Source organism: Enoplosus armatus, chromosome 6 (genome assembly GCF_043641665.1).
Source record: "Enoplosus armatus isolate fEnoArm2 chromosome 6, fEnoArm2.hap1, whole genome shotgun sequence".
NCBI classification, from domain to species: domain Eukaryota; kingdom Metazoa; phylum Chordata; class Actinopteri; order Centrarchiformes; family Enoplosidae; genus Enoplosus; species Enoplosus armatus.
In genome coordinates, this window is record NC_092185.1 from 17,704,251 (window position 1) to 17,731,839 (window position 27,589).

Below are 27,589 nucleotides of genomic sequence, written 5' to 3' on the forward strand. Positions count from 1 at the left end.
CATTAGAGGGATTCTCTCAGCATAGCAAGTCCTCCAGTTACACTGTTAGTCGTGTTAATTACTCAGTTACTCGTGTAAAAGCACTATGAGTTACGGGTTCACTACATGTTGGTGTGTTGGTGAGTCACAACATTTCTGGGAATGCTTTCAATATCCTTCCTTAAAAAACAAAAAGAGAGAGAAGATTTATGGCAAAATACAGGTAATTCAAACACACCTCAAAGCATGGTGTGAGTGATGTTCAGAGCAAATAAGGCGGATGATCCCCCTCAATGGCCTCCATGCTACCACTCTGTTTTTAAGGGTATGAAATACTGCTGATCACTGCCAGTGCAGTCAGACATGCCCGTTGGTGGTGTCAGTCTGGGTGTGAGCTCCCTCTGCAGGGCTGGAGTCTGTGGTGCTGGTGATGTTTCTGTAGAGCGGCTCCGGCTGTGTGAGGACGAGTAATCGTTGGTCTGTCCAGGAGTTTGGACATCTGAGGAGTATGAAGACGCTTGCTGCCAGACTGTGCGCTGGATAAGTCCATCTCTGCACTGGAAGACAGAGAACCTTTCCTTAGTACCACCCTATATTAACATAAAGTATTACACAGTGCTAATTAACAACTAGTCACAATCAATTGAAGAATTTCATTCTAAAATGATCACATCATGCATTTGGAAAAACACATGGTGATCATTCACTGATGAATTGTATTTAATTCACCAGTTTAATTCAACGTTCAACTCAAACTACATGAGCAATACAGGAGCTTTAAACAGCAAAAACAGAGTCAAATCTATTGTTTTTATACTGTATAAATACATACACATTGGTAATCTTTAATAATGACATACCATGAATCCCTGTGCCATTCACCCAGGGCACTTGTTGGAGGCGGGTGGGGTATGTGTGCAGGCAGAGGCACATCGGTCCTGGGCAACTGCTGGACCCTCTGGAGTGTCAGGTCCCCTATGGTTGCACCTGCCCCAGGGGAGCGCCCTGCTCTGCTGAAATCAGGCAAACGTTCTGAAATGGTCTGGCTGAGTTGAAGCCTACGTGCACGAATCCCTAGCGGCTTGCGATTACCAGTAGCTGTTGTGGCACTGAGAGGGGGAGAAGGGGAGAGCGTGGTGTCCGGGGACAGGGACTGTCGAGCAACACCAGGGGACAAGGCTTCTCTGTGATGCAGGTCTGAAAACAAAACAAAAGGTTTAGTACCATTACCGTTTGTAATCTACTGGTATTTCATTTGTCATGTCTTTGTTCGATTCAGATGTTATTATGGATAGATGATCATTACAATTTGAAATCCTGAAGTTTGATTTGAAGTTTCTCAGTTGTTTTAAAAGCAACAACAAGGATGTTCATTCAGTGAGTACTCACCTTGGGAAAGAGACTGGAAAGAAGAATCTGGAGAGGCAGTATCTAGGCTGTCACCGTGCTTCTCCTCTTCATGTTCTTCATCACTACTGTCATTCCTTATGCCACCAAAGCCTTCTTCATCATCATCATCTTTCCCGTCTTCATCATCACTATGCTGAATAGCCAAGACCTGTGGCAATCTTTCTGTCTTTATGGCATGGAGACGCCTGAAAAACAATGTAGAAAGATATTTGGTTTCATTAAATGTGTAGAGGAAGCCAGGTTGTCAGCTGAAGAGAGGAACAAACCAGAAGACGTCTAAAATCCTAAATTGCTGTGAAGAGACTCTGCATCATGCATTTAAAGGCCCAATCCTCAATCTGAGTTCCCATGGACAAAATAGGCTTTACATCATTTATTTTCCAGCTTAAGAAAAGGAGAGTGAGGTGAGTAAATACCTGCTGTGCTGCTCCCTCCAAGCTCTAAGCTCAGCAAAAACATCGACACGTTCTCTAACGTCAGGCTCCTCAAGGTCGTATGTGTGTTCCGGTACATGGATGGGCAGGTCACGGGGGGTGAACGTAGACCTGGTGGGTGCTGTCTATGAGGCAGAAGAGAGGTAGAATGAGCATGAGGGGAAAGGGGAGGAAGCTAGGAAACATAACAGAATAGAGGTTTAAGAGCTGAGTACATTAATTATGAATAGACACTAGAGTAATGGTCAGACAGAGAAGGAGAGAAAACACAAGAGGGGCGGACAGAACAGGAGGGGAAGGTAAGACAAAGACAGAAAGTGACAGCAGTGTATGTGTATGTAGTGACAGTGTGTATATGCCAGTATGACAGATCGCATGGCGTTGGCAGTGAGAGACCCATCTGTCAAGTCCCTCTGACACTGTTGCAGTGACTCCTGCTAATAATTAGCTCCTTCTGTTTATACTGACATGACATTAAAGAGATGAGCTGGTGGCGTCAGACAGCCATAATGGCCTCTCAAAGCCCATAAAGCTTGTTGTTCCTCTCCATCAACACTAAATGCTCTACTGTAAGAGAAACAGCATGCAAGAAATTATAGATTGGTGTGGATTCATTTGATATCTGATTAACAGAGATCTGATGTCTTCTTTCGCTGAATTGAAGGAATTTGGTTGTTTTCTCTCACACCACCTACCCTCAACTTTTCTCGCCTTGCTCGAATAGCCTGGACTGGGTTTCCACAGAACAGGATCTTGCCAGCTCCTTCAAGAATCAACAGATAAGAGGATTTCAGTGAATCAAACGGTTTTCTGACACAAAAAAGTCCTCTTGGTGGCACTGTTGAGTAAAGATTTCTGTTGATGATGTTTATCTGTACAGGGTGATGCTAATGAGAAGAAAAAAGGAACTGGCATTAAACGTAGATGTAGAGATGGAAATGGCTCTCATGGGTCAGTAGTTTTGCCACAACAGATTTGGTTAATAAGATAGTAAAGCACCAACAGAGATGAGATGCAGAAGATCTCACAGTAGAAACATCAATGTGAAGAACAGCCACTGGAGTTCCTAACCATGTGTCAGGATGCTGGTTTCTGCTTCTACTGTAGCTAGATCTGAGTCTGCAGAGCCAGGTCTGGATCCAGGCGGGGAGAGAATGCTAGGCCTGGTCGCTGACGTGGGTCTGGAGCCAGTGCGGGGTCTGGAGCCTGCTGACAAGAGGGGCCAGACACAGGAGCGGCTGGAGGCAGGGCGCCTGGCTGAGTTGGGTCTGCTGTAAGGACATGCACTGTCTGCTGTTTCCTCTACAAAGACAAAAGCGAGTGGCCCATTAAATACACAGCTGTAATTAACTGGTCCACATCGAATGCCTCAAAACAACATATACATACACACACCGTCTTCAGTAGCTGCCTGAGAGGAGTTGCAGTCTCTGATGGAGTTTCGGAATATGGCCCAGTCTTCTCCCATGGTGCTGCTGCAGCTCAGCCCGTCCTCCTCCACCCTTAAATCGTCTAGGTAACGCAGCTGAGGGACCAACTCCCTCACTGCAGCCCGATAACTATAGTCTGCCGTCTGGGTAGAATGGAGGAAGCATGGGAAAGAGAGAGGCAGAGTGAATGTAGAAGGCAGACAGGTGTTTGAAGAGGCAATTAAAGGGAACAAAAGTGGAGTATAACAAGATGGATTGGGCATGATATTAGTTGCAAACTGTGACTTAAATGTATGCACAGTAGTGTACACTATGTTGTTTAGTACTCATACAAGAGAGTACAACACAAGCAAGTAAAATTGCCTGTTTCAGATATCATCACTGACATTTTGAATAACATGCACTTTGGTATTGATGTTAATGAACAGACTACTCAGATCTGCGCTTGACATAGACGGATCCACTTAACGATGCTTGATACTCCACTTGGCTCCAAAAAAATGGAATTGTTACACTTCTAATGTAAATCATATTCCATTATAGCTACAATATACCGTACTATAGCTATACTAAGTGATCCATAACTACATATCATAGGCTACATGATGCCCTACAGATGATAAAGAGCCAGGATATGTTGTAAAGGAGATCTCAGTTGACTCTGACTCACATTTAAAAAACAAAGTATTGGTTTACACAGTCAACCAAATCAGATACAATGATATAGCAGTACCAATGTAGGATGGTTCTAAATGTGTCAATAGTTACTAGCATCACATTCAGATAATACATATTAACTAGCTTTCATTATATCTTTTGCACTCTGTTAATCTGTGGAACTTAACTTATTAATTTCCAAACCAGGAGGCAAAAGACATCAATCTATGCAGGTTAATAACTAGTGCTACTAAAGTCTATAATGGGCACTGAGGTCTGGCTGAGAGAGAGAGAGAGAGAGAGAGAGAGAGAGAGAGAGAGACAGAGAGAGAGAGAGAGTCACTGAGCTACTGAGCAATCAAATTAGAGCTCTGCACTCCTGCCCTTCACCAAACCACACAGATGCAATGAATGAAAAAGGGAGTGAAGGGCTGGCAGGGAGGAAACGAAAGAGAAAAGAGGAGGAGAATGAGGGCTGGGTGAGAGGAAGTGAGCCGATATGTGTGCTTGTGTGTGTGTGATGGAAGGAGAGGGAGCAAGAGGAGTGATAGTTTGGCAAGAGAGCAAACCCAAGAACCCCTCAGTCACTACAAAGCGCAGGCCTAATGCATATTCAGCTCAGCATCTCCCCTCATTGCCCTAGTTTCCTAATTAATGCTCTGCTGGTGGGTGTAAATAAACACATTCACAGTGTCCCAAAAAACTCACAGCACACTGTGCCTCGAATCAGCAGAAGGTGGAAATGCAGCTTCTACCCTGTATATCCAGCTACACTCGATAGCACTGAGTAGGTCCACAGTGAGCTGCCTTATGCGCCAGTCATGTACATCCAAATAAAAATGCATTGGCCAGTTTTCAAACAGCTCAAATAGCCCTGAAATGTAATAATAAACCATTTTGCCTGTGTCATGATGTCTCCACAAATGAGTGTGCCAGTTATGTGGCTGTTATGTTTGATTATTTTTGATGCCTCCTGCTCTCCCAGTGTCCTCTCTGGTGTGTTGAAGACCCAGATACAGAGCGGTGAGATCACACAGATACTTTCATGTCTCAGCACATGCTAATTACATTTTGGTCATTATCTGACAGAGGGCTAACAGCCTGCTAGCACAGGAGGGACATCTAACTGAATGATACCTACATCAGAACCACAAGTTGCATTTGCAAGTTGGCTCTTACAACATCAACTGTACACAACAGTTTCTTTTCAGGAACTCTGCCAAGCTCCTTGCTCAAGCTTTTATTCAGCTCCAACCGTTCTCTATTTTCTTTTTTATATCTTTTGCCAGTTTGCTGGGACTCTGACCCTCGCATTTACTTGGTATTGGCTACTTCAGGTGGCAATGATCCAGGGTATTTTGCTGTTGTGCTTGCAGTATGTTAATCTGGATGAGAACATCAGCTAAATGTATATAAGACGCATGCAAAGAAAACATGTTAACACACAAACACACCTCCATCAAACATTCTCCTTGCATCATCACAAATGTGTTATCTTGCTTGGATGGTGGCACAACTGCTGATCAGTAATAACTATTGGTCTTAAGCACAGCACAGGCAGATACATGACTTTTGTAGCTAATTTTGGCTTTCCCTGGTGTCTCCAATTCCACTACACTCCCAATGGAACAATGCTTATTTGTCAAATATCTGTATCTGCTGAATCACAAAGGACAAACAAGGAGCCTGATAAGGACAGAAAGATACGTCTGTAAAGTAAAAGCCAGCATTTGGAGTTAAGCCTGATTTATGTTACCTTATTCAAGCGCCATCTGTTTTTGCAGGTGGTGACAAATATATATTATTTAGCTTTATGGGATAAACAACATTAGTAGAACATTACACTACCTGGATGGCAGTGGGGTTTGGGCGCACACACACAGGGTTTCCCTCCAGGGTGAGTGTCTGGAGTTTGCCACACAACCCCAAATACTGAACCTGGACTAGGTCATCCACATCATTCCCTTCCAGATCTAACAGTTGCAGGTTCTCCAGCATGCCGACCGGACTCAGGTCTAACACATTGTTATAGGCCACATACAACTCCTGAAAAAGAGAGAGGATGTTCATGCAGCACACATAGCAGAGATTAAACACAGATGGAGTCAATAATAGAAATACTGTGGATACAGAAACATGTTAGAGACACAGGGAGAGTCTGGGATCTAATCAACAACTATTGTATCATTACTTAGGAATTTTCAATTTTTGCTGTATATACAATATATATATGTAAAGGACCTGCAGTACTGTTAGACTTGTGTGTAAAGTTGTCACCAGTGGAACACAACAAATGGAAATTATGTTAAAGTTAAGAAACAAATTAAAAAAACAATTTGACAAATTTTTCCAAGAATGCCTTAATTTATTTTTTCGTTCTTTTAAACATTTAAAGTCAAGTTAGGAAAGCATAGCACTTATGATTTTTGTCCCAAACCAGTTTGCTGAGTTGTTGAACTATCTCTCCATGGAGTCATTTGTAACCTATAAACTCTACCTTGAGGGAGGAGAAAGTAGAAATGCCATCTAGGTCTTGTAGGGAGCAGCGAGACATCCACAGCACCTGCAGGTGGGAAAGGGTGGTTCCGAGGTCTCTTAAGGAGACAAAACTTGATTTAGAGGCAGGGAAGGGAGTTACACAACGTCATGAATCATGGGAAAGGCTATCCAGTCCCTTGGCCACTGAAGCTAGAAGCTCTTTTCTCTTCCCCAATATGCCGGCCTCTCCACTGCGTCCCACTTGTCTCTACAGCACACCCCTGCTCTGACCCTTCCAGCAGAGTCTCAGTCAGTGTATCTACAACCCCGTAACACCCTCTCCACTACAGCTCCCACAGCCCAGAGCAGGAAATGCTATCAGAGGCAGTGCACGTCCGGCTGGCTCTTCTCTGCTACTCTCAGGGTGGAGCAGACAGCACTATCTTTGTGTTTGTACTCTCTTTTCCCTCAGCAGTCTCTCGGGTAACAATTCTCCACCTGTCCTGTTATAAGGACAATTTGCAATGTGTGTGTGTGTGTGTGTGTGTGTGTGTGTGTGTGTCTCATCCTGGAGGTTTATTGCTTTTCTTCTATCCAATTTTGATGACACAGCTGTGGCTGCAATCAAACTGGTAGGACAATCCAGGAGACACTGTGCATATTTCCTGCCTTTTTTTCTGGGACTGTCCAAATGGACAAATCTGAAAGCTGATATGCCACAAACCCCTCTGTGTCCTATTGTGAGGCAGGTGGGTGAACCTGTTCTCCATGTGTATCTATCTCTAAGACTGTACTGGTTTACAAGCAGCAACATGCAGGGTGCATGCAGAAACATTGTATTACAAGTCCCTGTTGGTAAACCTTGGCAGAAGCAGAGCAGAACCACACTACACTTTCGATCAGGTACACATCCCTTTGACTTCTGACCTGCTATTCTGCTTCAAAGCACCGTCCTTTTATGGCTTCCAGGGCCTCTGGCTAAGAGTGTCTTCTAGCACACATGTGACCAGTGTGAAGCATGACAGTAATCCCCATGGGTACATCACTGCTCTAGGTCAAATTACAGTTCTCTTCATGGAAAGACCTGGACGTGGTTGCTTTGTTTTCTAAACATAAGCTAAATATGAATTGTGGGTCATACAGTGACAAGAGGCGTACATCAGTAGCACAGATTCAGTTTTGTTTAATGCCGTATTCCAATTTTGGTTTGGGGATTTGAATCTGTAGTATTCCATGAGATAATGTCAACATATTATGTGTGTGATTCAGTGTGTTCTCCCAGGATCCGGTTGCTTTTCAAGAACATAAACCAGGAGGAAAACAACAAGATGGTATTCATGTTATGTAACATAAAGCTTACCTTACTGACAAAATCATGCTGTTGTTCATTTTGAGCTGCACCAGCTTGGGCAAGTAGGCACCTACAGGATGATCAGATAAATAAAGCCATTTCTCTCACTTCCATGTAACAATAGCCTAGCCTCCACGTTCAATTCCAAACTCATCAAGTGTCCAACCTCAATTAGCTAAAAGGAGCACCTAGTGGCTAGGCATGACTCACACATGTGCAGACAATGCTCTGTCATGCCTGCACTTGTTGTGCAATCTTCATATTTTCTGAGGAAAGGTGAGCATAATGAAGATGTTCCTCCACCGTTTATCAGCTCAGTCATCTTGAGGTTGGCACACCTGATAGGAAATCTAGTACGGATACGTTGTGTGCGTCACAGCAATGTCTTTATTTGTCTCTCATCCAGTTCTGGTTGGTGATTGTCTATGTGATCATTATGAGCATCTGTTATGAATCATCATCATACACAGCGTGATAGTCTGTCAGTTTTTCAGTTTTTAAAATCTGAATATGAGTGTAATAGGAGTTACTGAGTGTGTGGCCATGTTCACATAAAGAACACAACATATAAACAATAACCAATACCAACAACAAACAGTGAGCTCTAATGAGTTCACATACAAACTTTGTAACTGTGAAATATATTTGAAATTGAAAGCCATGATTTACATTTGTAAATGTCTTGATATACTGTGTATCTTACCAAAGTTACCCAGTGTGTTTTCCTGTGTGTCTACGCAGATCTCGAGCGAGGTCACGTGAGAGAGGTCCCGAGTTCCACACAGCGATTCCTGTGAGGGACGGAAATTAACCTAGGACTATGATGTAACAATTTATCTGAAGCCTGTAATGTGAAATAATCCTGTCTACCCACCTCACCTTGAAACAGCTATCCGTAAACGGTGTGCTGCACTTTCTCTAGCTACTGTTCACAGAGCAGTTTATCAGGAATAGGAAATGGTAAGAGCAGTATTTCTTCATCATAATACACACACAATATTACAGGCAGGATGCATTCAGTAGCTGTTAAATCTCCATGTTGGCATGTGCAATGTTATCCCTCAACCCCAGTCTCCACAGAAGACTTGGAATTAAATTGCATAAATACCTCTGCCACTGCTACAATAAAGTGAAAATGACAGATATCTCAGATAAAAGAGGAACGTAAGGCTAACCTATAATGCACAAGGACTAATCACATGAATCAGACAAGGGAGAACAGGGTGTATCAGTGGGATGAAAACTGACTGTATCCATAGGCACTTCTGGAAACTTACCAGCTTCTCTGGAGCGAGGTAAAGCTCCACTGCTGTTTCAAAGTCCTCACAGGGTTTCGTGGCAGGAATTGGGTTGATGTTTCCTGATCCACTCAGCTCAGTCACTAGGACCCGCGCTGTGCCAGGCCGGACCTCCATGGTTGACTAGCTTTCCAACAAAGAGGAAATATTTAGTAGAAATCTTTCTGTATCTTGTATCTTGCTTATTTAACTAGCGTTAAATTAGCTAAATAATAATAATTAAAAACTAGCGTTAACTGCTGTGGTTAAATGTTCACATAATGCGGGAGGCAAAACAATTAAAATTTCACTCTAAGCTAACACCAACGACATGTAGTACCAACGGAATATTAGATAGTAGTTTTACTTAGAATATATATTTACCTGTTGCATGAAACTGCAGACTAAAAAGACGGTCTATACATATTACAAACTGAGAGCACTTTGCTTACAGGCAAAAGTTTGCTTGACAACCACAGACGACTTCCTGGATACGGCACTGAGAGACCCGTGGATCCCTGGGATATGTAGTGCATGTGTAACAGTTAGCGCTTCAGTATAACTCTTGAGGAGAACACTAAAAGTTATCCTATACTGCTACTATTATCAAAGATGAATTTATAAAGCCCTGTTTTTACTACCATAACCTTAACCCGCCTACGTTGTCTGGTGCTGCCTTCAAATGCTCGTTGTAAGCTCTGCCTTTGGAAGTGTGAGCTTTTTACCTTCATGTGGTCACAATTCTAATGTCTAACAAAATGTAGAATAATTCCCTTGATGGCTGTTTAAATTACATGTCAATCTCCATGTTGCACAGATCTACTTTTTGATGCATTGTCAGAATAAAGAGGAGCCATGTAGGCATACTGTGTATACATATTAGAATTTATGCTGATTCTGAGTTCTTTTATAAATTGAATATCTAAAATTTGACTGCCTGTAGAGAAAAATAGAGGGATTCAATATTCTCCACCAGAGGTACATAATAGGCCATAAATTAGATCAAATTCTGGAAAAATATAAATTAAGTTTTAAGTTAAATTTAAAATTAAATAAATACATAAAATATGAAATTTTGTGATTGTTTTTTAAATTCTCAGAAAATTTGCAGCGTTTGGTTGGTTGTTAGTTTTCTCAGTTGGGTGGGGTTGTGTGGAATGTTGACTCATGACCTCAGGATTTTTAAAATCCTGGTTTTGTTTCCTAATAATTAAAGAGGCCTTCATCACTATATTCAAATGTTTTCAGAGATTCTTTTTCCTGTCACGTTTAAATGACACTTTGTAAAGTTGAATGAAATAGTAAATACTGCGGGTCAGTTGGCCTTCACGCTGGAGTCACCATATTTCCGACAGCATGTGAATGCAGCAGTAACATGCATGGTAACCGGGGCGGTTCTATGTTTGATAGAGCTGGGCGTGGGCTCTACACCCCTCATCCCCTCTCTCTGTGGAAGCACATTGTTCAACGCGGGCTCATTTTACCCAGAACCAATGAATGCTTTGGTGCATTTTAGCTACTGAAAATTAAACACTTTCTCGGAGAGAATAAGGCACAGATATCTGAAGACGGCGGGAAGCAGACCAAGAACATTTTGTTTCCTTCTGATTACAGCTGAGGGGCGACAGAGTTGAAAGATTTTTTCTCTTCTCCGGTAGACGAAACGTCGCTCTTGTCGCTAATTAGACCTCTGCTTGTTGTAAGTATGCAGTGCACATTCCTATGTCCGAAATATGTCGGCAGTGGCTGTTTTTGTCTAATGATACCGCTTTAAATGCTTTCAGTGTTTTGGGCACCGCTGGATATTGCGGTCCACAGTAAGAACATGTTAGCTAGCTATCATAACATTTTAATTCACGCCCGGCGAGCTTTATCTATCGAGCTCAACAACTCATGCTTGCTCTTTGGTTCTGGCTACATGTATGGGGAGATACACAGGTTTGGGATTTTGCCTACACTTAGTTTTTTTTTGTTTGTTTTTTTAACAATTATCTATTTTGATAAACAGTCTCCCTTGAGTTCGGGTGTTGTAACTTGGTTATGGAGGAATAACGTTATACCGCTATTGATTCCTCCCTCACCTCACTTTAAAAAAGAAACCGAAGGCATTTCAATGAACATAGACATAGCGGGGGATTTACTTTCTGTGGCCTGTATTTTTGTCTGATGTAAAGACAATCTTGAGTAACGTTATGAGGTTGCTGCTGCCGATAGTGGCCACACAGACAAGTAGGGTGACGCCCCGTCACACTGAGTAAAAACTGAGTGTATCACTGCGGAAGTTAGATTCCATTACAAGGCATTTAGAAAGCTGACTTGGAATTATTTCTACTCTGGAAGCTGTTTGTCGAAACTGTTTGGTAAGTTTAAAGTGGAAAATATGGCAACGACAGCACTAATGTTTAATTGACCGTCACTCAAATTATGCCCATAGGGGCTGTTAGACAACAAACATGTACGTTAGTGTTCTCCTAGAAATCAAAGCAAAAAGTGTTTTCACTTTTGCGTTTAATGTTGGCCTTTTGGCATTGTAACTAACTGCTGCTCATATTTAATCTCTTCATCCGCCATAACATCACTGCTGCTGACCAAAGCATTATATATGAGTAATATGTAACAAGTCAACTATATAGTTTTTCCATGATCATATAGGCTGGAGTACATTGGACTACATGGGTTCAACTAAGGAGGTCCAGTGTCCTTAGCGTTCAGAGTGAAGGCAATAATTCAGGCAGCTGGAAAACAGCTGGAGTTAGTCCAGCCAGTGATAGAGGTGTGATGTTAATCTCTTGTCCCTTTCTCTGAACAGCTGTAGCCTGGGTGGTGCCCAGCTGCATGCCAAAATAAGTGGATTTTTAAAATGACCACTTTTCACACTGCTTTCATCTGTAGGTTTTTTTGTTTGTTTATTTGTTGATATTTGTTAAACGTGTCGGTGTGAGGCTCAAAGATGGCTCAGGGTATGCTCTTTTGAGTACAGCAGATGTTAGGGGTGTTTTTGTCTTTTTAATATTAAGCACTGTCATACTCCTGACTTGATATTGTTGTTGTTCCTAACTCTTTAGGTTAATAATTCCAAAGGAGGCTGGTTTGAATTATTTTTTCTTTGGATAACTGACTAAACATTGGGTGGGATCTTCTACAGGTTGGCTGGCAGCTCAGTTTATGCGATACTATATGCAGCCAGTGCAGAGTGTTTTCAAATGCACTCACAAACTAAAACAGCTGGACAGGATTCTCTCATTCCTCTGATTGCAAAAAAAAAAGAAAAAAAGCCCACTGATGAGTTGCGGGGTGTTTGGTGTCCGATGATAAGCCTCATGGCTCCTCTAACTGGCAGGCCTTTGTGTGGAGGTCAGCTGGCCTTTTCATCTCTGCTGCTGCCTCGACCGTCTCACCCTACCCGACTAGCTGAAAGGATGACCCAGTGGGGAAAAGGTCACTTGTACTCCAGTGCCTTTAAGAGCAGCTTGTTTAAGCATGCACACATACACACAGATGCACGCAAGAAACTCTTTATGTAAATGTTTGTGAGGGAGAAAATGTTGGGAGGAGGAATTGTTTATCAAAGGATTTTCTCTTTGAGCAAAATTACGGTTTCATTCATGTTTTGGTATTTTCTCTGGCTTCAGACCCTAGAGGAGATATTAAACGGATAGTCATATTTTAAGGGGTTATAGACTAACAACTACATTTATCCCTGAATTGATTGACTTCATAACAATTGCTCAAAGTCCTCACTTACTTGTGTGTCATTGGCAGAATAGTGATTCCTCAGCTGCTGGTCAACACTTATGTTTGGATGCTGTTTAGGAGGATGATGTCATTGAGAGCAGTGGGAGGGTGCGGTGGGCTATCGAGGCTCTAGGATGGGTCTTGGAGTCTCAGTATTTGACTGTGATACCTCCCTAGAGAGGGTCTCCTTACCATCATCGCTCCATTAAAAATCTATTATCTCTGCAGTGGGCTTGTGGCTCTGCCAGTATGGATTCTTTAACCAATTAAGCACTTTAATGGAGAGAGAAGAATGCATGTTGAGAAGGATGGCCATTCATGTGCCCTCCTTCTTGAACAATGTGTTTTGAAGTGATGGAATTGTTCTCCAGGTTGCGAGGAATCATAGGAACAGTAAAGAGATGTTTATTGACTGTAGCTATCAGAGCCACGCAGCTGAATTAGCTGGGGGAAAAGCTGACGAATGTTGAGCATTTTCGTTATTGATTTTCAGTTTCCAGGTCGACCCCTCCCTCCTGTGGTTTTCTATGCCCTTGGCATATAGTAAGAGTAGCCCTCACCCTCAGCCACTCTCCTCCCATCAGCCCTCTCGCTGCTCTGTACTTGCACCCTCCGTAAGCTGTCATGTAAGATTATCCTCTTGGTCCAGGCAGGGCTCTAGGGTTTCAAAACGAACTGTTAATTTCCCAGGCTGAAGGTGGCGAGCTAAAAATAACCCTAAATACAGACATACTGTGTAGTGCTCCTTGATCAAAAAGGGAGCAACCATGCAGAGATTTTGGGGACTTTGGTAGGTCACCAACTTGTAGATGACTGTGCGGCTTTACTCTGTCTCAGAGGAAGCAGGACACTTACTCTATTCACCTTTTGATGAGCTGCGTTGTTAATACAAGTCACTTGGCTGTACGATTATTACTTTTGTCAGATATGTACATTGTGTGAAAGAAAAAGTACAGCGTTGCGTGACCTCATCGTGGGTGTGTGTTTTTACAGGCGTTGGCTATTTGCAAATGTGGCAAACTGTTGCAAGTCTGGGGCAAAAAAGGACTGTACAGGTTGCCCATGCGCCAACAGTAATTATTGTACAGTATGAAGATCAGGACTGCAGAGGAGGGCATGACACCACTAGAGAGACAGGATAACCATCTAAAAAAACTTCAACAAAACGTTCTTAGGCTTCGTCTCCATGTGTAAAAAGATTGATGTGTGCACTGATGATTGGGAACTCCAGCGGCTATGTCCTCATCCCTCCTCTCTATCTGCACAAAGACCAGCTCCGCATGAGCCCCTACTGACAACAAGTGGCTCTGAGAAAGCGACAGCATCTCTTATCAATGATTCATTTTGCTATTCATCTCCATATGTATGTGTGGATTATTAATCAGCCGCTGACATGGCCTAGTTCAAGAGGAGACGGCACGGCTGTCTGTTTTCGTTTCTCCAGTCTCCCTGTAGCGGGCGCGGGTGTGTTGAATTTGCATTTTGGGCTGTAAATTTTAATCGTTTGGCAGGTGTACTCTTGAGATCTGGTTATGTAGAAGAAATGTGGCAACCAACCGTGTCAGAATCTGGAGAGCTGTGGGTGTGTGAGAGAGTGCAGGTGTCAATTTTTTTTTATTCTTAAAAAAAATGTATTTGTGTGTGTGTGTGTCATACATTTTCTATCTTTGCTACTTATCAGTTCAATTCAGTGCACTTTATTGGTATGAAAGTTCATAAACAATATAGAAAAAGCTTCTATTTAGGATTTAAGTTTTGATCAATGTTGGTTATTTAAATGCTTTTTGTGCATGTGTTTGTCTGCATGAATGTGTCATGATGAGCATTCATCATTGCCTTGACATAGTGAAGCAGATGTTGAACTTAATGTATGAGTAAAGTTTGGGGTGGGTGTGTGTCTGGAAAATCTGATTAACTAGTAAATATTACAAATATAATACAAACTGTTATTTTCATACAAGGCTGAGTGTGTGGGGAATTCAAGGGCAGGTTAAGAACTGGGTTGTGGTGTTGGTGTTGTAGGTTATAGTAGAGTGAGTCAGCACAGAAAGCAACAGACGAGTAATATGGGAGGGGGAATACAAATATCCCTCAGGCAAAACCGCAGACTTTTCTTCGCCCTCCTGCATGTTTGGTCAGCACCTGTCGTCCTGTCACCTTTATCTACCGGCCTGGGAATAACTTGAAACCACCATGAAATCCTTGCTAGTGTTAAAACCATCACTTGATTAATCGATTAGGCCGTCAACAATAAATAAATCGACAACAATTTTGACATATGACAATTGTCAAAGCAATTTATCAAGCAAAACTAGAATATTGTGAATATTGGATTTTTGAAACTGATACCAATATAGGTATTTCAGAGTTATAAAAAAAAATCTGATAACATAAACATAAGCACTTTTGATAAGGTTATGTTCGAGTGGGACATTTTATAGTTTAAAAATGTGAAGTGCTCTCTGGTTGAAACTGTGTAATGCCGACACCATTTATAAATTACCACAATCTTTGGCATTATTGTACTCTAATTTCTTGTTTTTTATCATCTGAAATATCTGCCACTGCCAACGTGTCTGTGCTAATATTGTTCGTTAATATCCACTCTAATTGAGGACATCTTTTAGGCTCTGGGAAGTTGTGATTGGCTTTTGTCACCATTTTCTGATATTTTATAGACCAAACAATTAATCAGTTAATCAGAGAAATATGCAGCATTTTAATCGATAATGAAAATAATTTTAGCCCTACTCCGTGATAGCATACTCGTCATCCCCTGTTTTAGTCAACTGGATTTGAGAGAAAGTCCACTTTCTCTAATCCCAATGACCAGTCTGTAATTTAACATGTTATTGTGTCCATGCTGTTTCCATCACATTAAACTTGATTAGTTTCCGATTAGCCCTGACGTGAATCCTTGCTTTGTCTTGAGCTTGTAGCCTACAGTGGCCAAAGGTGTTCCAGCGTCTGTCTGCCCTGCACAAGTCTCTCCTCTTCGCACAGCTGCTGTTTATTTGGTTAAAGGGGGCTGTGAGGAGCAGGGCTGGCTCTGCGGCTCTGCCACGGTCTCTGTACTCCAGCCAGGGTGGGCAGCACTGTGTACCAGGTTGATTTATTTACAGTGAGGGAAAGGAAGCTAAATGTTTGGCCACAAGATTGAGGGGTCAGGATAATTCCCTTCCTGTTGTGCTTGAGAATTATAGCAGTGAGGGTGTTTTTACAAGGAGGCCATTGTTGATATTGGTGACGGTGCTCAGAGCTACCTGTTCCATCAAGGCGAGCAATGGCTTACGGTATCAAGGATGTGTTGTAGGAACGTGTGTGTATGGTTGAATGAGAGGCGCTAAATGGCTGTGTCGTCAGTTAGCAAGTCTGCTTGTCTGTCAATCATTAACATCAGTGAGCTAGTCTTAGTCATGGCTAATCTTAGTCACACACATCTCAGACACAAATAACACAAAGTTTTTACAGAGATGCATGCAGATTCTATGAATACAACACCTCAGCCAGAGACAAATATAGATGCATGTCTGTTACTTTTGACTCCCCACTGCTGAATTTTTGAGTTTTCTTTGGATATTTTGCATGTTTCCGTCATTAAACTGTCCAGAGGCTGTGTTCATGTCACCTGTTACTCCTCTCCTTCTACATGTCGGGGATTAAAATTCCCTCCAGCTGTGTTCGTGCTCCTTTGGGAGTTGAAGCACAAGAGAGAGGGTGTGTACGTGTACTGCTCAGGCCGGCTGAAGCGCTGATGTCCACTGCTCTGTGGTGAGCGGTGGCGTTTGCGTCACAGAGCTACATGGAGTGCATTTTATGTTAGGGTTGACAGTTGGTGCCCTGGAGAAGGTAAAACAGCATATGTGACCTGCAGTGCTCATGAAATCCTGACAGATTAATTACACACTTTAGCAGGTGGTGCAGTTTAGTGATTTTTCTTCTTCAGTTCACCTAAGGAACATTCAACAGATTGAGACACTGTGGACAGGATGAGCTGTTTAACCGCATGTGACCTTATTTTACTCTGAACTGCTTTTGTCTGAATTGCGAGACATGGTCGAGACTACTTTTGAAGAGGAGAAATTAAAGGCTGCTTTGGGTGTTGATTACAGTGTCTAACAGGACATATTATCAATCAATCATTCAAGTTTATTTGTCACATGTAATCATATAAGGTACAATCATAGTGACTCCGCCAGTTCCTTCAATTTGTGTATTAAAAAGAGTTTAAGAAGAATAATGATGTTTGTGTTGAAAGTGGAAATGGCGCTGTTCAGTTAAAGTAGTTAAAGTATGAATGCATAGAAACGTCTGGATTTGAGTTTTTCATCACATCTGTCAAACAGAAAGTGAAACTAAACTGCCGCTCAAGACCGTTGCACCCTGGGAGGTACATGAATTCCCGGTGATTTTCCTCTGGGCTCTGACATCAGAGATTACGTCGCCGTGATGACATCACCTGACCACTCATTGTTGTCAATGGGCCTCCAGCAGACTTTACTTGTGGTTAGCCATATATTTTTGAACACACTAGTCCTAATTTGTATTTGATTTAATCGTGCTTCATGTCTTTCTAATTCTGACTCATCGTGTGCCATCTTGTCTACCACAGGGCTGATGTTGGGTCATTTTTAGGTCATAGGTTTTGTAATTTGGTTAGATTTGCAGTAAGCTGAGTCACACTTTGCCACTGTATGTAGTGGAAACACCCATATGACTACTTTTTCTACCCATTGACTCAAAGCGGCTGGAATTTCACTGGCCAGCAGTGAGGATGGTGGCGAGGTCAGGGGATCTGTCTGTCTGTCTGTCTGTCTGTGTTTGTGTATGTGTCTTTGTATTGTATGTGTATGCATGTGTGGTTCCAGCTGACTTGATAGTTAACACTGTGAAGGCACAATTAGCATTTTCTGCAAATTTCCCAAATCTTTTTGAGCACGCCTGTTTTTTCTGGAAAAATCTGGATGTTCTTCACTCTGGACCTCCACATATCTCTCTCTGCTCTATCCCTTCATCTCTGCTACTCTCTGTTGTTGTCACTCAATTGTTGATTAAGGTGTTACAACCAATCACCAACCAACTTACAACATCTCAACCTGAGTTACAACTAAATTATTTCAAAACCTGCTTTTAATAAAACGTCTGAGCTGTTTAGCACAGTGATTTTTTTTTTTTGATAATTAAGCAGAATCATGTCCTTCCAAGTTGGGATTGTACTTTAAATTTTACCTGTCAATGTTGGAACTGCTTCACTTTTCCTATTCTGTTTTCAAATACTCTCCAGGTCCGTGTACAGGTGGTGTTTACCTGTGTAAGTTTTAACCTGCAGAAAATGGATATCACTTATGTTTTGTCAAGAGGCCGACATGTTTCTTTAATAACATGCTTTGATTTATAGTCAGGGCAGCCCTGTTGCATCGACTAGACCTATTAAGTGGGTTCAGTGGGTCCATACGGGACAACTGCAGGCACACCTGGAGTCATAAAATCCTCTTTTAGGCCTCTTGTTCTGTTGCTATGGATCAATCCCTATGGAAGAAGCAAGGTCAAACCAACAAGAAACAGATCACTTTTCACGCATTTTTCTGTTTTGTTTTTGTGTTTTTGTCATTGCTTTTTATTTTTTACTTTTTGGCTCTGGCACCTGTCGCAGTGGGGTCAAAGGTAGGCATCAGTAATGTGAAGCCTGAGTGATGAGGGTCAGTCATGCCAGTGTCATGCCCCTTCTTTTTCTCCCTCACTGCCTCCCTAGCTCTCCCCCTCTCATACATATTCTCTGCTGCTCACACTGAGCAGGAGAGGATTGGAACATTGAGTACCTTCAGCACATTTTTCACATTCCCCTTTGAGGGTCTCAACCTCAGCTCCCACTACACATACACACACACACACTCACACACACACAAACCACTAATGTTTCTCACCGCTGGACAGTAATGGTAATAACTGTATGCTTTGTCTGGACCTCTGTGGACCGCATCATGGCAGTCCAGCAGCAGACAATAGCTTCTCAAAGCTCTGTGTATGACTGTTGTTTTGTCCAAACCTTGTAATGTGTATGTTTCCTGTCAGAGTGCTAACCTGCACCTTTCTCTGCTCCCTGTCTTCTCTCCAGCAGTGGTGAGTGTGTGTGTGTGGTGAGCAGCAGCGGCAAAGATGACAGAGTACAAGCTGGTGGTGGTGGGAGCTGGAGGCGTGGGCAAGAGTGCACTCACCATCCAGCTCATCCAGAACCACTTTGTGGATGAATATGACCCCACCATAGAGGTATGACTCTCCTCTGCATACATTATTCTTGTGGGAGGCATCTTGGGCGTTTGGGTGGGAAGGTAGGGAAGGGTTGATCATATGGTTAAAAATTCTTTCCAGCTCCACCTTGAATTGTGTGGTTGTACACCACTTTAACACCTATGTGGTAGAAGTGCATACATTCATCTATGTTTTTATACAAATGTCCGATCCCACAGTCACTGCAGAACAAGATTGTCTAGACCCTACTGAGACGACAGCTCAGTCTAAATCAAGTTAATTTAATTTAATTAATCGAATGCTGCGGCAGTTCTCCAAACGGTCAGGCTTGGAAGAAATTCCTAATTTTCTTTTAAGAAGAAATGTTTACTCTGCCCGACCGTAATTCTTATATTTTCATGAAAGTGAGACAGACATTGCAAAGAGGAGAGGGACACCAGTGAGAATGTTTTCTCTCTTTTTCTCTCTTTCTGTCTCTACTCTCTCCCTCTCTTTCTCACCACGCCTGCCTCTGGCCAGACAATGTCCTTTTTGTGTGTTTGCATTCCTGGCCCCTATGCTCTAACAAACAAAGGGACGGCACTCCATGTTTTTGTGGCTGCGTGTTCGAAGGCTAAACATTGGCTCCGATACCCTGCTCCTCTGATCTCTTGATGTTGATCTGACCTGGAAGTGGACAGGGAATTAATAACAGAGACCAGTTAACACATGGTCAATCAACATCATATCTCTGTGTGTTTGTGTATGCGCATGCTGCTTAGCACTGGGTGACCAAGGCCAAGGATGTGACAACCTCAGTGATGGGCCCACAGTTGTCTCAATTCCCACCTGAACCATCTGTTTTGTGTCTCATTCGTGTCACTGATTGCTCATTCACACATTTGACTTTCTAAATGTTGGAGTTTCTCCCTTTTTCTGCAGGACTCGTACAGGAAACAGGTTGTGATTGACGGGGAGACCTGCCTGCTGGACATTCTGGACACTGCAGGTCAGGAGGAGTACAGCGCCATGAGGGATCAGTACATGAGGACAGGGGAGGGTTTCCTCTGCGTCTTCGCCATCAACAACACCAAGTCTTTTGAGGACATTCACCAGTACAGGTGTGTGTAAGCATGAGGCAAAAAAAGGGATGCAGGGGCATCAGAAATCATGACATTGAATTGAGCATTACGGGATCTATTGTTGCAGATGTGAACCTGTGTATTTTCTGGCCTGGTCACAGACCAGTCGGGGTGGAGCTCAGACACAAAATAATTTATGTTAGTTCTCTTGTAAGGCTGTGTGTGTGTGTGTGTGTGTGTGTGTGTGTGTGTGTGTGTGTGTGTGTGTGTGTGTGTGTGTGTGTGTGTGTGTGTGTGTGTGTGTGTGTGTGTGTGTGTGTGTGTGTGTGTGTGTGTGTGTGTGTGTGTGTGTGTGTGTTGCTATATGCAGTGTGTGTTACAGGGACTCCCATGGGGTCTGGATGGAGAGGGGTGTGTATACGTGTGTGTGCCAGCTCTCTGCAGTAGTTGGATGATGTCATGCTGTAGCGTTTAACACGGCTAAAGAAAGCTTAGCCCCCAACTGGAGGATTACAGCATGATGCCAATGAAATCGATCCTGACTCAATTAGAGGAGCGGGGAGAGGTAGCACTTTCAAGGACAGGGAAGGAGAAAGGGAGGGAGGGAGGGAGAGGAGGGGGGTTCAGCTGGAGATGACAGTGTTCTTTCTCTTTCCCACATTTTGTCTTTCTCATCACATTAGACACCCACTTGCCCGTCTTGCACGTGGCAAGTAAAAGAGGCTGCATATTAACTTTGCCACCTCCTCTACGGATTTGCAAGATTTTTTAGTTTATTGCACACACATTGGTTCGCTGCCATTGCAGACCGGCCATTTTTTGGGGGCCAGCTTTAATACAACGGCTGGTATCACTTGTGAAAGCATGCATGGATCTTTGGCTGGATGCTAGAATAGGTGGCGGCCCGGTTAGAGCTGTGGAGTTATTTAAAGATTGGTTGTCTATTTTACAGGCAAAAATAGTCAGAGGCATTTTTGCACAACTTCCCCACTGTTGGCACATACTGGCATGGCACCTGCTTAAAACTGGGAAGTGCATATTGATTTTTTCTTTCTTTCATTTGAAACAACCAACAGTATTACACCTCACAGAAGAATGCACCAGGTTGATAAGATTATATCTGCTTGTGGTGTTTGCTGGCATTTTTAGACTTGAAATACCTGCCTCACCAGCATATAACAAGTCAATGGTCTAAACAGGGTAACATGTCTGCTGTGACATCAGGACTCAGAGCAACTGTGGTCATAAATTAGCAGTGTTGACTTCAGATGGGCAGGGCTGACTGTAGTGGATGCATCCTGCTGTACTGTGGCTTAGGGAGAAGAAGGGCTGAGCTGATAGATTGATCTGACCCACTCCTCTCACTCAGTTCCTCCCTGGCTGCCTGGCGTTTGGCGCTGGCTGCTGTAGTGATGAGGTAATGCTGTTCGCCGCCTGCCTGTTGTCCATCCCTCCCTCTCCCTCCCTTCCTCTCCTCCACCTCCCTCCTTCAGCAGTGCAGCACAGCCCAGCACCGGCAGGCCCTGGCTCTTCCTCAGGGTCCTAGAGCTCCCTGGGTGGTTGGCTCTCCAGTGGTTGAGCTGCTGTTGTTTATGAAGCAGGGAGGATCCCAGACAAGAGAGATGTCACTGTGACTAAATGCAGTGCTGGGATGGGTTAAGGAAACGGACAAAGTTATGCAAATGAAATGTCAACTATCGCAATTTTCTTGTTTTGCAATTAACAGAGAACAGATTAAACGTGTAAAGGACTCAGACGATGTTCCCATGGTTCTCGTGGGAAACAAATGTGACCTCCCGGCACGCACAGTGGACACAAGGCAAGCCCAGGAACTTGCCCGCTCCTACGGCATCCCTTACATCGAGACCTCTGCCAAGACACGACAGGTAGGCAGTGAATAAGAAGTACACGCCCTCATATCATACATGCATTATCATGGAAGAACCCATTTCTTTCTCTCTACCTCTGGCACTTCAAATTCCCTTTAAATTTCACTGATATCTTAATTTTTCCTCCTGTGTTTGCAAGCCACAAACCGTTTCTACATGAATTTGAAGCCCCCCTGTGCTGCATCGTACTGTAGTCAACAAGTTATGCCAGTGTTCTAGTATGGGCTCTGTAATCTTACATTTTGCACGTGTATTCATGCGCATGAAGAGCAGTGAATGGCCCGCGGTATGATGTGATTTGTGTTGCTGGGAACATTTTATTATGCCGCAGGCAATGACTCATAGTCAGGTTACCTTGGCTTGAGAAGAGAGCTACAGTATTTGAAAGGCCTCATTAGAACAAGTCGCCGCACAGCTCTCACTGTCTCTGACTCACTGTCACACATTATGTAGGTACATACAGACTCTCACATTCACCACTGAGGTTGCAGAGAGACTGTCATTCAAACCGAAGAGTATGCAAAGAAGTAAGCCATGACTTCTTTTTTGTCATTATGGTTTCTTGATTAACGGTGTCTGAAATGATCAGGGTTGCCATGGTGATGTTGCCAAGCCTCTCAATGGTGAGTACACTTGAGAGGTTTGCTGTCAGTTACAAGAGGTGCATGCAGTGTACTCAACTTATAATTGACCATTGTAAGTGGCCATATTTTTCTGTAACCTTTCTGTGTGTTTGTGTGTGTTTTCACAGGGAGTAGAGGACGCCTTCTACACGCTTGTTAGGGAGATCAGACAGCATAAGCTGAGGAAGCTGAACCCACCTGATGAGAGCGGTCAGGACTGTATGAGCTGTCGCTGTGTGGTATCGTGATGCAGGTGAGACATCTCCCCAGAAATGTCTTTTTCTCCTTTGACACTTGGGAAGTCTCCATATTGGTCTGATTATGCTGGAACTCATGTCTTTTTATGTATATGACTGCCCATTGTAAGTAAAAAATGAATGTGAAACCATATCTCCCTCTGTTACATTTTTCACTAGAATGGCACTAACATCTGTCCCCCTTTGGTGTTATTTAATTTTCCAGCTGACTGTTGCACGTTGAGGAGAAATGCTACAGCGCGTAGTGGCAGCATGGACTTAAAGATAGAAAGAAAAAACAACTCAATGATGAAATATAAACTTTTTCAAAGAGAAGATGATTGAAGCAAAAGCTCTCAAGGAAACCACCAGAGCTGACTGAACCATAGACCTTTACGGAAAGGAGGATTTGGACTGTTGCCTAAGTGGCTACCTGAACTAGCCTGGTCCGGTCCCTTTTTTTTTGGTCCACACGTCGACCTGTGAGCAACACCACTAATGACTTTTTGTCAACTCCAGTGTGGTCTCGCTGGGTAGCTCCACAGGTTTCCTGCTAACTTATTGTTTTCAGTCTCAACACTGGTCTTAAAGGGGCGTCTCTGACCTCCCCCCACCTTGAAAGCCTAATTCCACTCCCGCTGCCTGCCCACTGGAAGGACTGACTGACTTAAATGGAAAAGACTGGAATGGACAATTAGTTACCCAAACTCCTCTCACATAAACAACCCCCCATCCCACTCTACCTGCCTTTGGTTTCCCAGTACTGGCTGTCCCTTCATCATACTGGATACAGGGGGTGGAGGCTGGCATGGGAATGACTAATTTGTCATTGTTTAACAGTTAGCCTAGCTGTAAAAAAATCTTTCATTTTGTTTTTGATATGGAACATTTTTTTTTTGTGATTGCAGAATTTGAAAGTCACTGAGCAATATGTGAGCAAGGGTGTTTATTTCTGATGGCACCTGCTTTGACATTTTTCATGACCTGCCTGATGTAGTTGGAATTCCTTTTGGGGTAGAAATGTTAAGCGGAGAATACAAAGATGAATTTCCAGAATGCAGCTGCCTTCTCTCCTTTACAGATGTTTCTTTGCTAAGAGTTGTCTTTGTGGAATAATAATAGTAATGGCTAGTGTACGTAGGTTCTGGTGCAATAGGATTCTTTACAGTCCACAAAGTATTGGGAATAAACCACCTCTCATGGCTACTTATTTTCCTTTTTTACTTTGGTTTAGGAAGGAGAGGTACCCAGCATGAAAATGTAGTTGTTGTCATCTTTCCAGTTGCTAAAGCTGGAGAGGTTGCCTGTAGAATAGGAGGAAAACCATACACTTTACAATGACAATGCTATGGTTTTAGAAAAAATGACAACCGGTTGATTTTTCTCGCATTTCATTTCAGTAACTGTATGGCGTACACCTCTTATTTCCTACATGGTGATGACAGCTATTTTTAGCAAGAAAATCGCTCCTTGTGGATGATAAGGCTCAGGAAATCAAGGTCCAGGAAGGTCTCACCTAACAGTCCTGGAAACCAGGGTTTAGAATGTCACCAGTTAGCTTTGCACGAGTAAGTAGTGTAACGCACAAGTCCTGCCTCAGAGTCGAACTTCAGTTTCTCCACACACCATACTATCCTCAAACTGCTCCTCTCTCTCTGCCACCTCAGCTCTGCAATGGAACAATAACAGGTCAGGTGCTAATCATGTCACAACCATATTTACTGTATATGTGGGACTATTGTGTGTAATAGGAGGTGGATATTGGGTTATGGGAGTGCATTGCTTTGTTTCTTAATACTGACTAGCTTGTGCTCTCCACAACTGCATTAATTTGCTGCCTAAATGAAAAAGACTGCTCTGTGTTTACTTTGCCTTATCTGTTAGCTAGTTTGTACCTCATGTATGCAGCAAGCTCTACCTGAGACGATGATGTGTTCTTTCGGCTGCATTGTTTTGTTTATGTTTGATTGTATGTGCAACTAAAAAATATAGAAGTGTGTTGAGTTTAGACATGCGCTGTATAGAATTTGAATTTGAAGTCCCTAAAAACACTACACTGATTTAAAAAAAAAAAAAAAAAAAAAAAAGGAGGGGGGGGCGTGTTCTGTAATGGCATGTGCGTCTGAATGTGATTGTGTTTAACAAGACTGAAAAACAACAAAGTTTAAGATAATTCTTTAGACAAAAGCCCATTATAAGCCAAGTTGTCCTGCTCCCATGTTCACTTCCCATGTACTTTTAATCCAAATTATGCTTTTTGACAGTTCGGAGAATTGGTCATGTTTGATAATGTATGGAGTTCCAGACACTACAGGCAGGTTTTGGCATAAGGCTTTTTTTTCTGACCCAATTGATTTTGTACAGTTAAAGTGACTCTTTTTTAACTTATAACGTGGCTTAAAGAAATATGATCGGTCTAGTTACTGTGTGGATGGTAGTGGTCAAGTCGTTTTTAATCAGTTAACTGTTCATTTCTCTGTTTGGAGGAAGGATATGAACTGTGAATGTGTTTTGAGTCTTTACATATTGTTTGAAAGAAGCCTCGTGTTTAAAAATGTCACAATATTGAAATAATGCAGGAGTTGATCCTTGGTCCCACTTTTGGCTGTGTTGTTCCTAACTTTTATTTTTCACCTATTGTACTTTTAATGGAAAAAGAGTGTGGAGTTTGTAACATGTAATTACAGTTCTGATAGTATGCTTGTCCTCTCCCTGTCAGGTGTGTCTTTAAACAGTACATCCATGATAATAATACCATAGAATTCCATAAATCTGTGTATTCAAATTCCCATTGCATTAGAATATCAGCGTCATGTTGCCGCAGGGATACTCCAGCCAGCAAACCACAAGTATACATGTCAGAAAACCTGGCGAGCATGACAAAGACTGTACGGACCATTGGGGGTTTTGCACAAGGATACAGTGGGCTCAAGGGCTTGTTTCTCCCTTGCAAACTGTGGAACGGAGGTGTGGAGGGAATTTGTGAAAAATGTCAACTGTTTAGCTATTTAAAATGTATTTACTCTTTGAAAATGTGGCAAATGTATTGCAGGACAGGAATAAAGATGTCAAGATGAAACGTGTCTTTGCTCCCTCAACCGTCTGACTTTCTCATCATGTTCTTGTCAAATTTGAGATTTGCTGCCACCTACAGGCTGCGTTGTGTATCAATTTTGAGAGTATGACGAGCTTAGAAGGGACAGATATATTTTGTTACAAAAATAACATGACTGTTATTCAACTAGCCTAAACACAGCTGAACTATATAAATGTTGACAAATGACAAATATTTTCCCTGTTTGTATGGCAGGATCATAATGTAGGATGTCGTGTAGTTTGCACAATGTGGGCAAGTACAGCTGTGATGAAGGCTCAAAGGACAGTCATAAATCTTGTGTTTACACAAGAATTTTACTATCATCATCATCATTATTTACAAGACGTTTTTCTGTGGCACAGGTGAACAGGGCACACCTGTTTCCTTTTAGTAAACTTAAAGTCCCCCTCCACTCAAAAATATGTTTTTCTTGTGCTTACAGTTGGATGTTTGAGCTTGAGAATAATTTATGTGCAGTGTTTGACACTAGAAGGCTGATTTCACATCCATCTGCTGAAAGTGTGCTCAGTGAAAATTAAAAATTTCCAATGAGCTAAGAGTAGAAGCCTTTTTAAGGATTTTAATATGGAAATTATACTTATTTTGAGGAAAAAACACATATTGTTCTAAGCATACTATTTGTTTTAATACATCTGGAGGGGACCATTAATGAAGCATTTCAATACCCCAAAAAATATAATTCTTCTAAATTTGTCCCGGTAAATCGGTGTCTTGGTATCAATTCTGGTGTATACTTTGTAGATATTTGCCTCACTATACAACTGATGCCTGATTATTTAAAGAAAGACTGTAATACACAGACAATAGGTCAAGTGTGTGTCTGTGTGGTCACTTCCAGCAACTGAAAAGGAAGTAGGTAAAGTGTAGTAAAATAAAGCAGCTCAATGAGGCATGGCATAAGAATATTACTCATTTGTAATTTTAAATATTCTCTTATTTATATACAAATACATTTTAAATGTAGTATGTGTAAAATGTGTTAGACTCAGACTGAGCTAATTGAAAGCCAGTCTCTACTAATAAATACAATGTTAAAGTAGTGTAAGTATGCATTTTTAAAACAGTATTTGGGAGGCCTTTGCATTTATTACTTCTGGTATTGATATTATTTATGTTATTATGTATGGTAACCAATATTAACTGGAATTAATGGTTTGACAGTGATTACAGGTCAATATAATAATCCTTATTTATAGCAAATATGATTATAAATGCTGAACGGATGTAAAAGAGGGTGAGAAAAGAAAGACACGTGTACCAATGTACTAGCAGGGAGCAAAATCAGTATGATTTATTGTGACCCTATTATTGATCCTGATCCAAGAGATTAGACAGTTTCTCCATCCAAACAGCAACCAAAGATGGCTCCTCTAGCAGTCATAAATTATCATTATCAATAATACTAATATAATATAATATATATTGGTTTATTGGGTCACAGTTTTCCTGTCTTGTTTGTTCAAGCCACGTAGCCCAGTTACTGCTTTTTATGGCAGATGATTTGCATAATTGTGAGGCTGTTCTGTTCCTGGCCTTCATTGGTCATAAAAGACAGGAGGTTATACATAAACCCAAGACAGACGGAGAGCCAAGGGTCGGTGAGAGTTGATCGGAAAAGATACACAGAAAAAGTGATATTTTCCTTTTGGATCAACCATAATC

General features: G+C 42.2%; 2 protein-coding genes across 3 annotated transcripts; one reads left to right on the plus strand and one right to left on the minus strand.

Moving 5' to 3' along the window:
* Positions 1-358: 358 nt before the first annotated feature.
* On the minus strand, positions 359-9,154 carry lrrc56 (leucine rich repeat containing 56). Its single transcript, XM_070907051.1, has 12 exons — positions 9,017-9,154; positions 8,443-8,530; positions 7,749-7,809; positions 6,408-6,504; positions 5,759-5,956; positions 3,219-3,396; positions 2,895-3,125; positions 2,519-2,586; positions 1,806-1,948; positions 1,369-1,574; positions 840-1,176; positions 359-536 (listed from the first exon to the last, which is right to left on the minus strand). The coding sequence occupies exons 1-12, from the start codon at positions 9,152-9,154 to the stop codon at positions 359-361; spliced, it is 1,923 nt and encodes a 640-aa protein (XP_070763152.1).
* A 1,356-nt stretch (positions 9,155-10,510) lies between these two features.
* LOC139287190 (GTPase HRas) lies at positions 10,511-25,892 on the plus strand. 2 transcript variants are annotated; one of them, XM_070908192.1, is made up of 6 exons: positions 10,511-10,715; positions 18,867-19,018; positions 19,922-20,100; positions 21,788-21,947; positions 22,702-22,826; positions 23,036-25,892. In XM_070908192.1, exons 2-5 carry the CDS (start codon positions 18,908-18,910, stop codon positions 22,819-22,821), a joined length of 570 nt encoding a protein of 189 aa, XP_070764293.1. In that variant the 5' UTR covers positions 10,511-10,715; positions 18,867-18,907; the 3' UTR covers positions 22,822-22,826; positions 23,036-25,892. The 2 variants fall into 2 exon arrangements, with proteins under 2 accessions (XP_070764293.1, XP_070764294.1); XM_070908193.1 differs by having other exon boundaries at positions 18,870-19,018.
* Positions 25,893-27,589: the final 1,697 nt, after the last annotated feature.